At 40.7% G+C, this 13,479-nt stretch overlaps 1 protein-coding gene across 1 annotated transcript in view; it reads left to right on the plus strand.

Annotated features, from left to right (window-relative positions):
• Positions 1-13,479, plus strand: part of mypn (myopalladin) — a 37,563-nt gene that overhangs the window by 2,864 nt on the left and 21,220 nt on the right. The window contains exons 3-7 of the mRNA XM_079513236.1: positions 9,672-9,847; positions 10,216-10,267; positions 10,389-10,581; positions 11,699-11,998; positions 12,822-12,896. Of these exons, the coding sequence (XP_079369362.1) occupies positions 9,672-9,847; positions 10,216-10,267; positions 10,389-10,581; positions 11,699-11,998; positions 12,822-12,896 (796 nt within the window). The remainder of the gene's footprint in view (positions 1-9,671; positions 9,848-10,215; positions 10,268-10,388; positions 10,582-11,698; positions 11,999-12,821; positions 12,897-13,479) is intronic.

Genomic DNA, 13,479 nt, shown 5'->3' on the forward strand with positions numbered 1-13,479 from the left:
GTATGGCAACTTATTTTAGTACATTTTGTGCACGTTATAATTAAAGAATAGTGTACTTCAGTAGTTCTTAAATACATCTTCTGGTAATATAATTACAAAACAGTACAAAGGACAAATTGTAGATCGGCTATTTTCAAAATATTTGTATACATTTGAAAGGAACATTCTACATAATGAGTACTTTTACTTTTAGTAAATGGTGCATTTATATAGCGCCTTTATCCAAGGCGCTTTACATAGATTGTGCATTACATTCACCCTTTCACACACACATTCATACACCGATTGCGGCGGAAGCCATGCAAGGTACCAACCAGCACACCGGAGCAATTTTGGGTTCAGTGTCTTGCCCAAAGACACTTCGACATGTAGATGGGAGAAGCCGGGATTCGAACCGCCGACCCATGGATCATTGGACGACCTGCTCTACCTCCTGAGCCACAGTACTTTACATTGTGATGCCAATTACCTTTGTACTTTTAGTCAAGTACATTTTGAATTCCGGACTTTTACTTGTAACTAGAGTATTTCTATATTGCAGTGTTGATACTTTTAGTAAAACACTTTGAGTACTTTAATCCACCACTGGTTAGGGCACCTGTTCAGCAGGGAGGTAGTGTGTTCATATGCACTCGTTATGCCCTCCCGGTGAAACTTCTGTCAGCTGAAAAGAAGCAGCTGGTGACTCCAGATGAGACACATGCTTGTCCACACACACACACGCACGCACGCACGCAAGTACTTGTCCACACACACACATGCACGCGCGCACACACACCACCACGGTACCAAACGGTAGGGGTCAGCAGTGACAACGTAAAGGTAGTGTGTAAGTGATTTTCTTTGGTTCTAGTGTTAAAAAGCTCTAGATTATGACAGTACTCATTGCTATAGAGTGTTCAGTAACAGGACTCTCCATGTCTCCGGCTTTTTATTAAAGAGAAAATGCATTTTCAAGTCGGGATACCAATCAGGAGCATAAGAGAACGCAATACAGGATAGTGCAATTGTAAGTGATGACGCAAAAAAAAAAGAGGAACTGGAACTGGAACATTATAAAAACTAAGCTCATAAATAGCTACTCTTTCCGGATTGGCTGCTAGGTGAATTTTGTCACCTACCCGAAAAAATTATTTCCCCGTTTAATAAAGTGCTGGAGAGACAGCTAAGACTCCTGTTACTGAACACACACTGAAACACAACCTTTTAACAAAAAACGTTTTTGTGTTAACCAAAAAAATGATCACTTACCCTACCTTTAAGGACATAACTACTAAATTTTGCGAAAATGTGAAAAGATATTTGGGGGGAAAGTTTGTGACAGCTGCTGAAAGTTGGGGTACCATTAACATCCAATAGGCCTATAAGGCAAAAATGTCCAAATTTCATTATGCTTTAAGTAGCATGTGACGTGTCAAACTAGGGGGTTTTCATGGTTCTGAATCCATTGCAAGCATTAGTTTTGCACAAAGCATTAGTTTTGCACAGAAATCACTCCTTCGCCTAAATATGGCAATAGCCATCATCACAAATGTGATGAGGTCAGCACAGTGGTTATGGCTGAATTTAGCCCAAGGAGTGTTTTCGTGCAAAACTAATGCTTGGAATGGATTCAGCATCATGAAAACCCCCTAGTTTGACATGTCACATGCTACTTAAAGCATAATGAAATTTTGGGAATTTTGCCTTATATTGGATGTTTATGGTACCCCAACTTTCAGCAGCTGTCACAAAGTTTCCCAAGGGAGTTGGGTTGGAACAAATGTATATGTGATTGTAGACACGTTTATGAACACATTTGTGAAGAAAGCTAGTGGTAAGCATTTGTTTTGCAGATTTGCCACACATTTTGCTAACTAAAGCACGAAAGAGCACATGGAAATGCAACATTTTTAGATTTGGGTTTGTTAATACCTGTCTGTAATACTAATCAATCATCCAGTTTTACTCAAGAGTCAAGACACTCAGAGTGCTTTGTGGTGTGAAAGTTAAGACGAATGATGCAAGTGTTTTTCTTTAGAGATAAGAGAGAGATGACAAGTGATAATAGTCAACAGCTGCCACTGGGGGGGGGGGGGTGTGTGTGTGTGTGTGTGACTGTGTGTGTGACTGTGTGTGTGTGTGTTCTCTCTAATGTCTGGAACATTGGATCTAATTTAGATCAATTATCTGTCTATTGTGCCTATCCTCCTGGATAGACCCTAACGGGTCCATTTGTACACTCTCAGAGTTAAATTAACATTGATTTTACGATATAAATTGGGGGTCCCAGAGATAGAAATGCCATTAAATGGGGGTCCGTAGACTAATGCATGTCAAACAGGAGGTACTTGAAATTAAACGGGTTGAGAATCTCTGCTACAGCCGTAAAAATCTTCTCTTATGGGGGTCTCTGGCATATCTTTTCAAATGAGGGGTCCGCGTGCTAATTAGTGTCAATTTGGGGGTCCTTGACATGAAAAGGTTTGGGAACCACTGCTCTAGGTCAGCTCAGGTGCTGAGGACCACTACTCGATGTCATCGCCATGGAAAAGAAGTCCAACGGTACACAGTATTACATTCGCAATTGTGAAACATTTCCTATAACCTATATGAACATAACATTCTTTTAAAACTACCTTTGAAAGATTTTTTTTTTCAACAAAGATTTTTTGGGAAAAAAAAAAAAAAACAGCACTGGAGCAGGTCTTCATAAATGCCACCCGGGTTGACTGAAATTGAAAATGCATCTTGATTCAGTTTGAAGGATTTCTTTTTTTTTACTATTTTGAAAAACATTTTTTGATATAGCCAGTCTACAAGCTCACAACGTGTCGATGTAGATCGGGGGGGGGGGGGGGGGGGTCTGGCTGAAATTATGTCTGGCTGTTTTGCCTACATACTGGAGATTACATTGACATTAAATCATGTAAACTACATTGGGAGTACCACAATTGACAACACTATTGTCTGATAGTGTATTGTTTCTGTTAGTGACTGCACTTTTAAATGTGTTAATTTTCTTAGAGTATTTACAAGCTACACAGTGTAGACGGGGGTATATAAGCCAGTAACTCCATCCAGCCGTCCGCATGTTGCTGGGGGGCCCATCCTGTATAAGCAGAATGCATTCACCACTTTAAACTCCATAACATATACTACAAAATAGCTGACCTACTAGCTCACGCGTTGCATTACGAAGGCTGTTTTTGAGTAAATAATAATAATTCAATGCCACAGACGAAAAACAGTCTAAGTCCACACTATTTATCCATAATGTATAAATGATAGTTAAGGGGTCAGGACAACGAGGCCTTTTCGTGGAGGGGTCAGAATGAAATTTGGACTTAGACTGTTTTTCGAGATTAGCCCAAAATTGAGTTTATATGGTTGCCATTTGCATTGTTGCTTTTCTACTCAAACATGTACACCAGACTGTCTTTGCTGTACCTGCAGCTCCTAGCTCAGCATCAGACTGATCCTATCTTCTACAGTACTGACCGTGTTAATATTGCTGCTATAAGTCTATATGGTACATTACATAACATGATGGTGACTCTAGTGTGTCATTTATGTTGCCTTCAGATTACTTTTCTCAAATTGGATAAGTAAAGGTTTCAGTTTGATGTCTTTACATTGAACTGAATGGAAGTGAATTGAGCAGGAGCTGACGTGAAGTTAGTAGAGTGCAGTACTAGTGGGCATGGACCTGTTGATCCAACTTACTGAACATTGTTCAGCCACTAATATTGTCCGGGGGGGAGAATATAGTCCTCGGCCATTTTTAGAAGGGACTGGCACTCATGGGCTGTAGTTGTGTCTGTGACTGATAATGGAATGGCCTGAGCTGTCGACGAAAGCATGAACATGCGATAGAGGGGTGAGTTGAGATATATTGGACTTATTGTTGCTTGGTGGATATTCAGGATGCGGTTTTTAGTGTTCTGCTAGGTTTGCTTTCAGGCTCTAAAGCGAATGTGTTGCTAATGGGATGTGTTGCTTAGCTGGCTTGCACTTGTCTGAAGATGTTAAAGTGAACATTATACAGAATATAATAGCTCCTAGTTATTTATTTTGATTACATTACATTGTCTTTTTAGTGTGGGCCAGTGTGCTAATCTGATTCTTTTTGCCTTTTTGTTCCCTTGGGTACACTTCACTTCACTCACTGTGCGTGACTGCTGTATAACTTTGTTGGAGTTGGGTTCAAATCTCCTTTCAGTTTTCATATCTGAAATGTTTTGCGGCGTTGGTGCGTCAGGGAATAATATTATGCATAGTCCAGCTCTATGTTTAGCGTTGTGCGTATGTGATTGGGTCAACCCATCGGTGCTCCAGGCACCGCAGGGATCTCCTCTCTCTAGTACTGAACTCCAGGGGGAAAATAGCCCTGACAGGTGCAGAGAACAGGCTCTTTGCCACACGGATCAGCTGAACCCCTCGACTACTCATGCTTTCAAATTAGACCCTTTGCTCATTAGAGAATGACCACACTTTGACACAGAATATGGGAGCGGACATTCCAGTAATGTTTTGGCTGTATTGTGTCCAAAGTGTCTGGACCAGTGTGGCTGTTGTAGTGATTGCATTGAAATGGTGGCACTTAAAGGATCCCAGATCAAGTGTTTTAATACTAGGATCCAATTCCTCTCCAAAGGGCAGCCAAGTGGAGAAGGAAAACCCCAATGGGGAAATAGCCAAATTAAGCCAACCTTTTTGACTGATTGGAAAATATATACCGGTATACAACAATGGTCTGGTGTAAATTGTTTTACTAAACTAACCATACTGCTCCTGCTTGCAATTCAATATGTGGGACACCATGTATGAATATTCTTTCAGTGTGGGATTTGATTTGGTGTCAGTCTAAGTAAAATACTGAGTGAAATATATAAAGAAAACAATATATATATATAAGAAGTGTATGGTTGACATATTACCCCAGTACAAAAAAGGTACAGTTGTTTATGGGTTGATTTAAAAATTCAATTTGATTGATGTACTACTGTACAGGCTTGATGAAAGCAACGGATGTCATTGGATGATGCATTGTGACTGCTGTCCAGATCAGCATGTTGACTCAATTCCTGCTGGTTTATTGGGTCTATTTTATCCAGCAGCAGCATGGTCTCATTCACTCAGAATAGAACTACTTAGACGTAGAGCCTGCTGCATAGGTCACCAGCCATATCGGGGGCAGTGAGAGGGCTACTAGTAGGATTCTTTTGCAAATTGATAGTTTTAGTGGTTGAACTAAATGTCAGGCTTCAAGTGGTAATTCATCTGCTCTCAAACCCAGGGCAACGCACATTGGCTGGCTGCAGCTTAAACATTACAAGGAATGTTAAAGGAGCATTCAGTGATTGGGTGATTTGGAAAAAACCCTGGTCCGCCCTGGTAACAAGATGTGCACATGCACACGCTCTACAGTGAGGGAAGTACAACAGACCAACAGCACGTGCACCAAGGCCCGCCGCACTCGATCATGATTGGAGGACGGCCCCTCTCATCCTGATTGGATGAAAGCTTTGCCACCCAAAGCCCAAAACCGAAACTAGGGTTTTTTTACTCCAGGGGCTCACTGGGGACAGGGAGGAACTCCTTATATGATCAGCACACTTTATAGTAGGGAGGATTATCCAAAAAAATAAGAAAAGATAAGTCATATTTGAATTAAGTGAAATCACTGAATATACCTTTAACTAGGGGTGTGCCAATATATCGATATTGTGATATATCATGATACTTCAGCCCGCAATATATTGTATCGTCCTCCCGGCAATATCGCAATGTATTGAATATCGTGATATTGATTCGTTAGTACTAGTACAATTACCCATTGTTGTGGACAGACAAGTTGTGGACAAGTTGCAGTCAGTGTTTTACTGTTTGGAGGAGGCAAGATTCATGTACTTATTGGCCAGTTTGTGACACAAAAAAATCTTGTAAGATTTTGGAATAAATACATAATTCCAGATTTTTGCCTTTTTCATTTTTAGTTACAGATATCGTGATATATCGTTGATGAAATTCTCTTGCAATATATTGAATGTCGCAATAGAATATTGATATTATCATTATGGAGGGCCTAATATCGCTACAGATATCGTATCGTGAGGTACCCATATCGTCCCACCCCTAACTAACCTATATTGAGGATTTCATCATGGCTAAAAACTTGCAGTGCTCAGACAAGAGATTTTTGGGACCCTGACCCATAAAAGGGACAAAAAATTGCCTTTCATTTCCCCACATTAGTGTTTCTCAATATGATTTCAATGTCCAGGACCCAAAAGTGGGTTGATGTAATGTGTGTGTGTGTGTGTGTGTGTGTGTGTGTGTGTGTGTGTGTGTGTGTGTGTGTGTGTGTGTGTGTGTGTGTGTGTGTGTGGTATATATGTGTGTATAGTATATATGTATACACACACAAGTACAGTATAGTACAGTAGCCATAGGATGTCAAACGTACTTTTCCCCCCGTTGTGCCCTTACAAGATGTAAGGCTTACCCCCACCCTTGGTCCAACATACAACTACAAAACATACAATTACAGACCAAAAAACAACACAAATTATAAGTATAACTTAATAATTAAGATGTATCTCGCTATCCCTCATGGCACATATATGGTGTACCTTTTAATATTTGTTATTTGTAAGATATTCTTTTAGAAGGCCACATACAGACAAATGCCTCAGTTCTTGAAGTACAAGGTATTCCCAGTGCTTCAAGTGTGTCTGGAATTCTTTGACCTTTCTCCTTCACCTTTTGATTAGGTGGAGCTGTAGCAGAACTCTATTGTGGGAGGGGTGGCTCACAAAGAACAACTTTAACCATTTAAACCCCTATATGCTGCACCCTCCTTTTTTCCCCACACTAAAAGCCATTATACAAGCTCACAACGCATCACGTTGCAAACGCACCGTGAGCTTGTAGATCTGATATTTTCTGCTGCTGTTTTAGCCATATTTTCACCTATTATGACATATGCAAAATCGGGACGCTTGAGTTCAAGTGGTTAGGTGGAGTTGTAGCAGAACTCTATTGTGGGAGAGTGGCTCACCAAGAACAACTTTAACCATTTAAACCCCTATATACTGCACCCTCCTTTTTTCCACACTAAAAGCCATTATACAAGCTCACAACGCATCACGTTGCAAACGCACCGTGAGCTTGTAGATCTGCTATTTTCTGCTGCTGTTTTTGCCTATTTTAGCCACATTTTCACCTATTATGACATACGCAAAATCGGGACGCTTGAGTTCAAGTGGTTAACCCATGTTGGTGTTTTAAGCATTATGTTATACTTTAGCTATTGAAAAATAGCAGATCTACAAGCTCATAGCGTGCCACCGAGTGGCGCGCTACGAGCTATTTTCGAAAAGTCGTGAAAATGTGGCGCAAATCTTTGAATATATATTTCAGAGCATTTTTAACTAAAATATTGGCTTCTGGAGGGTCCCTGGAACTACATATTTTGAGATGGGGGTCCGTGGCCCAATAGAGTAATTCTGGGGGTCCTTGACATGAAAAAGGTTGAGCACCACTGACATAGAAACATGGGTTTTTCAGAATTTTTTTAGGATTTTGAAGCCTTTTTTTAAATCGACCTCAGTCCAAATGAAAAAGGTGATACTTTGTTGACTTTCCTCACTTCGTGCCCACTGGGGAAGCGAGTCACTTCATTAGAAGCATCTTGAAAATCACCAGTCATAGTAATATTATCAACAGACTATGGCGAGGTCCCATAAAGCTGCATGGAGAGTTGGCGTTGCTTCTTGTGTTACAGGGACGGGACGGAGATATGTTCCTCTTGACCTGCATATAGCTCCACTAGAAAACCGGGGGAAAAGATGCCACACAAACCAGCCAGCTTCATAGTGACAGTGCATCGTATGTGTCATGATGACACTGAAGACGAGTAGGCGGCTGGGATTTAGAAAAACGACACTTCAGCCGTGTCCCAGTTTTGATTTACAGTGTTGACTTATATAACAAATTGAGGCAAAGGTATCACAGAAACCTACAATGTTGGATATACTTCAGGTTTATAATGAGATTATTTATATATTTTATATAAATTCTTAACTTTTCATTATTGTGCACCAACATACAGCATTCAGGGGGGTGAAAACAAATGGCACATTTATTTGGCCCCTGGTCGTGGAACGACCTGCAGTCCAGACTAAAATTGGCCTTGGAAGTTCCATTGAGAAGTTTCAAAAGAATCATCTTAGATGTGCAGTCCAACACCTGCACATGTTCGGATGTGTACTAGCCGTTGTATAGGCCTATATATTTATTATTTCTGTCTATATTGTACATTGTGTATTTTGCACCCTATTACTTAAAGCGTATCACTTAGTTTGGAGATTGTTGTATGTATGTTATAGGTACTTTGAGGTATATCATGAATGTATTATTGGCTATTCTGTAATTTGACATGTATGATGTAGCATGTCATTTTATTTCTGCCCCTCGCCCTCTCTCCCTTGGCCAGTTCCCACTGACTCAGTCTCAATGTGTTTTTTACTGGTTAAATAAAGGTTAAATAAAAAATACATTCATATGCATATAATATACATTCCTATATTCATTTATCCGAATGACCAAATTAGAAATTGGCATCTATCCTGGACCTGGACTGAAATTCTGAACATAATTGTGTTAACTATCCTTGCTGAAGAGTTGTGCACTGTAAATCCCTGGTATTCATTTCATGTTGGCATTTGGCAAACACAGTAGCAGCAAGATCAAAGTAAATGGCATGAACATTAGTCAAGGAAATCGTCACAAAGTACATTTTGTAGTGCTTCAAAGAAACTAGCATACCAGGTAAACATCAAACCCAGCATCTGTCTGAACAATGTAACAAATAATTGAAATAACATTCTTAGCATTTGTGGTCAAGCACACAGTATATCTAATTAAATAAAATATGTGTAACAAGTAATCAAACAAGAATGACTCGTGTCATAACTGCCAGGTGCAGCAAGCTCACTATGGGTTTTTATCTCCCATTGGCTTAGAGACACTAGAGGATACGGCTTCACGTTGCAGCGTTCAGACTATGGGTTCTATCTCCCATTGGCTTAGACACTAGAGGATACGGCTTCACGTTGCAGCGTTCAGACTATGGGTTCTATCTCCCATTGGCTTAGAGGAATCATGAAAAAGTGTCCACTAGGCCCTCACCAGAGCCATATAGTAAGGGCCGATTCATACTCCTATTTTAGAGCCGAATAAAAGTCGGTTCGGCGCTGTAGAGCCTACAATGTGACGTAATTTGAGGTTCGGGGGGAGGGTACCGTCCTAAAGTCAGCTCTTCGGTGCTACTGAAAATTTCTGACGAGCCGAAACAGCGGTAAAATAGGAGTATGAATCGGCCCTTAGACAGAGTTACGACAACTCCGTTCACTTCATGGGGCCAGGGTGGCTCTTCTACATAGACTTCTATTGAATGGGGACAACCGGAAGTTTACGGAATCCATTGGAGTCAATGGGCTCGCGCGAGTCCATGAACCACGTGACCAGGCTGTTTTCTGCCCCCTTAATGTCGTAACTCTGTCTTATTCTATGGCTCTGGCCCTCACTAGTCTCAACATCGTCACGACAGTATAGCCAGGCTAAAAGCGACGGCAGCACAATTACTAATGACAACAGTTAATTTGTACTGTGTGGTTTACTCCCAGGTGGTTTTGTGAGGGAAAGGAGTTGGAGCACTGCCCAGATATTCAGATCGTCACCAATGGCGAGTTGCACTCGCTCATTATAGCAGAGGCTTTTGAGGAGGACACGGGCCGCTACTCCTGCTTTGCCTCCAACTTCTATGGCACTGACTCCACATCAGCTGAGATCTACATCGAAGGTGACTGCACAGTAAAACCCTGAGTGAAACTCTGAGAATGTAAAGTGGATCTATAAGGGATTGATTGATTGAAGTTTTTATTTCACAGTACGAAATACAAAATACAAATACAAATACTGTTACTTTGTGCACAATCCATGATAAAGCATTACACTTATTTACAACAGGGTCCACCATTTTCAATTCATCAGAACATTTAGAGGCTTACAACAAATATACACTTCTATTAAAAGAAAAACAGGAAATCATCATCATCAAAAAACATGTACAGTATGGGGAGAAAGGGGTGGGGGAGCTCAGACTTAATTATTATTAGGCTTATTATTTTATTATTACCGTATTATTATTATGCTCAATGTGTCTCACAGGCGCTTCTTCCAGTGAGTCTGAAGGGGAACAGCACTTTGAACACGTACCCCAGTGAGTATGTTGGCGACAAAGCGTCATCGCTTCTCATAAGTCATAATCCTCCCACGTTAACAATAAGGATTCCATGATAGCTTAGACCCTCTCTTGTCTTTTTCTGCAAATGTTTTCAAAGAGTGCAAAGAAAAGCGGTGACCGGCGGCCCCGTCCAGACTAAAGCTCCGGAGGCCGACCTGACGGCCTCTGATGGAACTGAAGACTCCATACTTTCGTCTCGTAGCGCACCGCCTGCCGAGCAGCAGGCCCAGGAACTGTCCTGTCGGCCGTCGGGCGAAGTGGCCACGGCACCGCCGCCACAGCCCATCCAGGTATAGTGTTGATTTTGTAGACACTAAAACGATGACACAAATTCTTCGTCGACTACCTTTTTTCACTGACGAAAACTAAATGGATCTCCCTTTCTAACACCAGTACCTCCTATGATCAGTGCAGTGTTTTCTGGCTTTACATAAGGGACAGACTACTTTGCTCTCTTCCCTCCCTGTTGGATGCTGTTCCTTCCAGGGCTCGAGAGATGCAGACACTTATCTATCTCTTAATTTAACAACCTGTCTGGGTTCATGGGCTTTTATATTATTCTTGTACTTTTACGCTTTGCATTGCCACATGAACTGTCCTGTCAATTCCTGAATGCTTCTGTCTAGAATCAACTAACCACTTTCAAGTTTCAACTTGTTTAAATTTGTTTCCTGTCTTTCTGGGTCAGTAAGCAGATTGAACTAGACATGGAGTTGCTGTGAAAGGTCACATTTTTGAAGTGTTACCCTCTCCATTGAAACTCTGTAGGGCTGACTGAGTTTTGTTTAAGTTGTGATTACATTTGCTGAAGATGTTTTTACTGTGAAATACCATCAGGGACTGATGGTATATGAGAGTGGTTTGTACGCATTTGGAAGCAGTTAGAGGTTTTGTTGTAACTGTCAAGGGGAACCCAACATATATTTATGTTGGGTTTCCCTGTCCTTACCAATGTGCTTTGCATCCAGCAGTGAAAAAGAAAAAAAAACTAAATGGAAACTATATGAAATCTAAGCTACGATGACTAAATCTAAGACGATTTCGTCAACAAATAAAAACTAGACTAAAATGTAAGGGAGGGACTAGAGGAGAAGAGAAGTCATTATATATTTGGTTATACACTCTGAAAATAGCAGATCTACAACAAGCTCACAACGCGTCGCAGCGAGATGCGTTGTGAGCTTGTAGATCGACTATTTTCAGAATGCAACCAAGTGTAAAATCAGCCATTACGACACCACCATCAAGGCACCACCAAAATGCATTTTAGTCGACTAAATCAACTGTAGATTCAGTCGACTAAAACTAGACTAACACTAAAACATTCCAGGGGACTAAAACTAAATGAAAACCATTCAAAAGACTATGACTAAAACAAACACAAAGAAATTCAATCACTGCATCCAGGTAACGCTACAGAGCACGGTGCTTACCGTGCCGGAGCTCTCTGAAGAGTCTGAGGTGACCGCCACGCTGCGACCTGCCGAGGACGAGGCAACGGCCTCACCGGTCCAAGTTGTCCCCAGTACGACGTCACCGCCGGGAGATTCCCAATGTCTTGACATCCAGGAGGTTCCGGAAGCTGACCCAGTTGCAGTCACACATCAACATCATGTACAAACTGCACCGGCGCTGCCATCATTGACCCCAGTGGTGTCCTCCACTCTTTCTGTCCAGGTGGCTCCTACACACACAGCCTTACCCGAGGTAGGACAGTTCTTTCGTTTCTTTTGACATATACATAAAATACACAATTATTTATATATATATATATATATATATATATAAAAGGCAACTAAAAAACACGGTGAAGCAGCTTTCTGCTTACATACTGACGAAAACTAAATGGATCTCCCTTTCTAACACCAGTACCTCCTATGATCAGTGCAGTGTGTTCTGGCTTTACATGGGGACAGACTACTTTGCTCTCTTCCCTCCCTGTTGGATGCTGTTCCTTCCAGGGCTCGAGAGATGCAGACACTTATCTCTCTCTTAACAACCTGTCTGTGTTCATGGGCTTTTATATTATTATTGTACTTTTACGCTTTGCATTGCCACATGAACTGTCCTGTCAATTCCTGAATGCTTCTGTCTAGAATCAACTAACCACTTTCAAGTTTCAACTTGTTTAAATTTGTTTCCTGTCTTTATTTATATATATATATATATATATATATATATATATATAAAAAACACGGTGAAGCAGCTTTCTGCTTCTACGGGCAGGCGGCGTGGAACAAACTCCCACTATACCTTCGAGGCAGCCTCTGTAGACATTTTTAAAGCACAGCTCAAGACATACTTCTACACTCTTGCTTTTATTTAGTTGAGCTTTCAAAATCCTTGTTCTTTTTTCTCGATTGATCTGTAAAAGCACTTTGAGCTGTGCTATACAAATAAAGTATTTTTTGTGTTTTTTTTATTATTATTATATATTAGTTGTAGTAGTATCAATTTATTGTGCTAGCTTTGTTATATTAAGTGATAGTAGCTTTCCGTTGCTATTAAGTTCCTTGCATCTTTTCTTCAGAGTCAAAACATGGACAACAGCTATTTTCAAGGGTTGGACGGCCGACCGCTCATGGCTGCACCAGTATTCACAAAGGTACACCGTTCTCTCTACCAACTACAATCTATATACTGTATGTCACAATTAGTCAATCTGAATGTGACTGTTACTGTGTTTATGCATATTAAATTAATGAATGAATGCTTGTTGATCAACTCTCTGCTGGCAAGCTAGAAGACCTATCTGCATGTCATGTTGTGAATTGTAGACCGGTGCTCTTTTATGGTGTTTTGAATGAAGATAGGGAGTCGCACGCATATGACTTGGCTTAATAATCTCCAAAGAAAAATCCCTATTATTTCCCAAAGTAACTTTTGCCAAAATGTCTTTTATCACATTTAAACTCTCTCATAGTTAGTTAGCTACAGTCCGTAGACCTATTCATCAAGACAGCAGCTTTCTATTCTGCTCCCCAGTTTGTCCACTAGGCGGGTCATCTTTTTATTTAGTCTCTCCTGCATGTCTGTGACTATATGAAAATATTACGTAAAGTGCACCATGGGCACTTTATCCATAGGCTATGTGTTGTGTTGGGTTGGTTAATTTTTTAACTTGTCTTGTCTTTAGTTTTTAGCTTTTATTTTATCTTATGTTATTAAATAGGCTCTATGTTTTATGT

This window comes from Electrona antarctica (genome assembly GCF_951216825.1).
Source record: "Electrona antarctica genome assembly, chromosome: 10".
Lineage (NCBI taxonomy): Eukaryota > Metazoa > Chordata > Actinopteri > Myctophiformes > Myctophidae > Electrona > Electrona antarctica.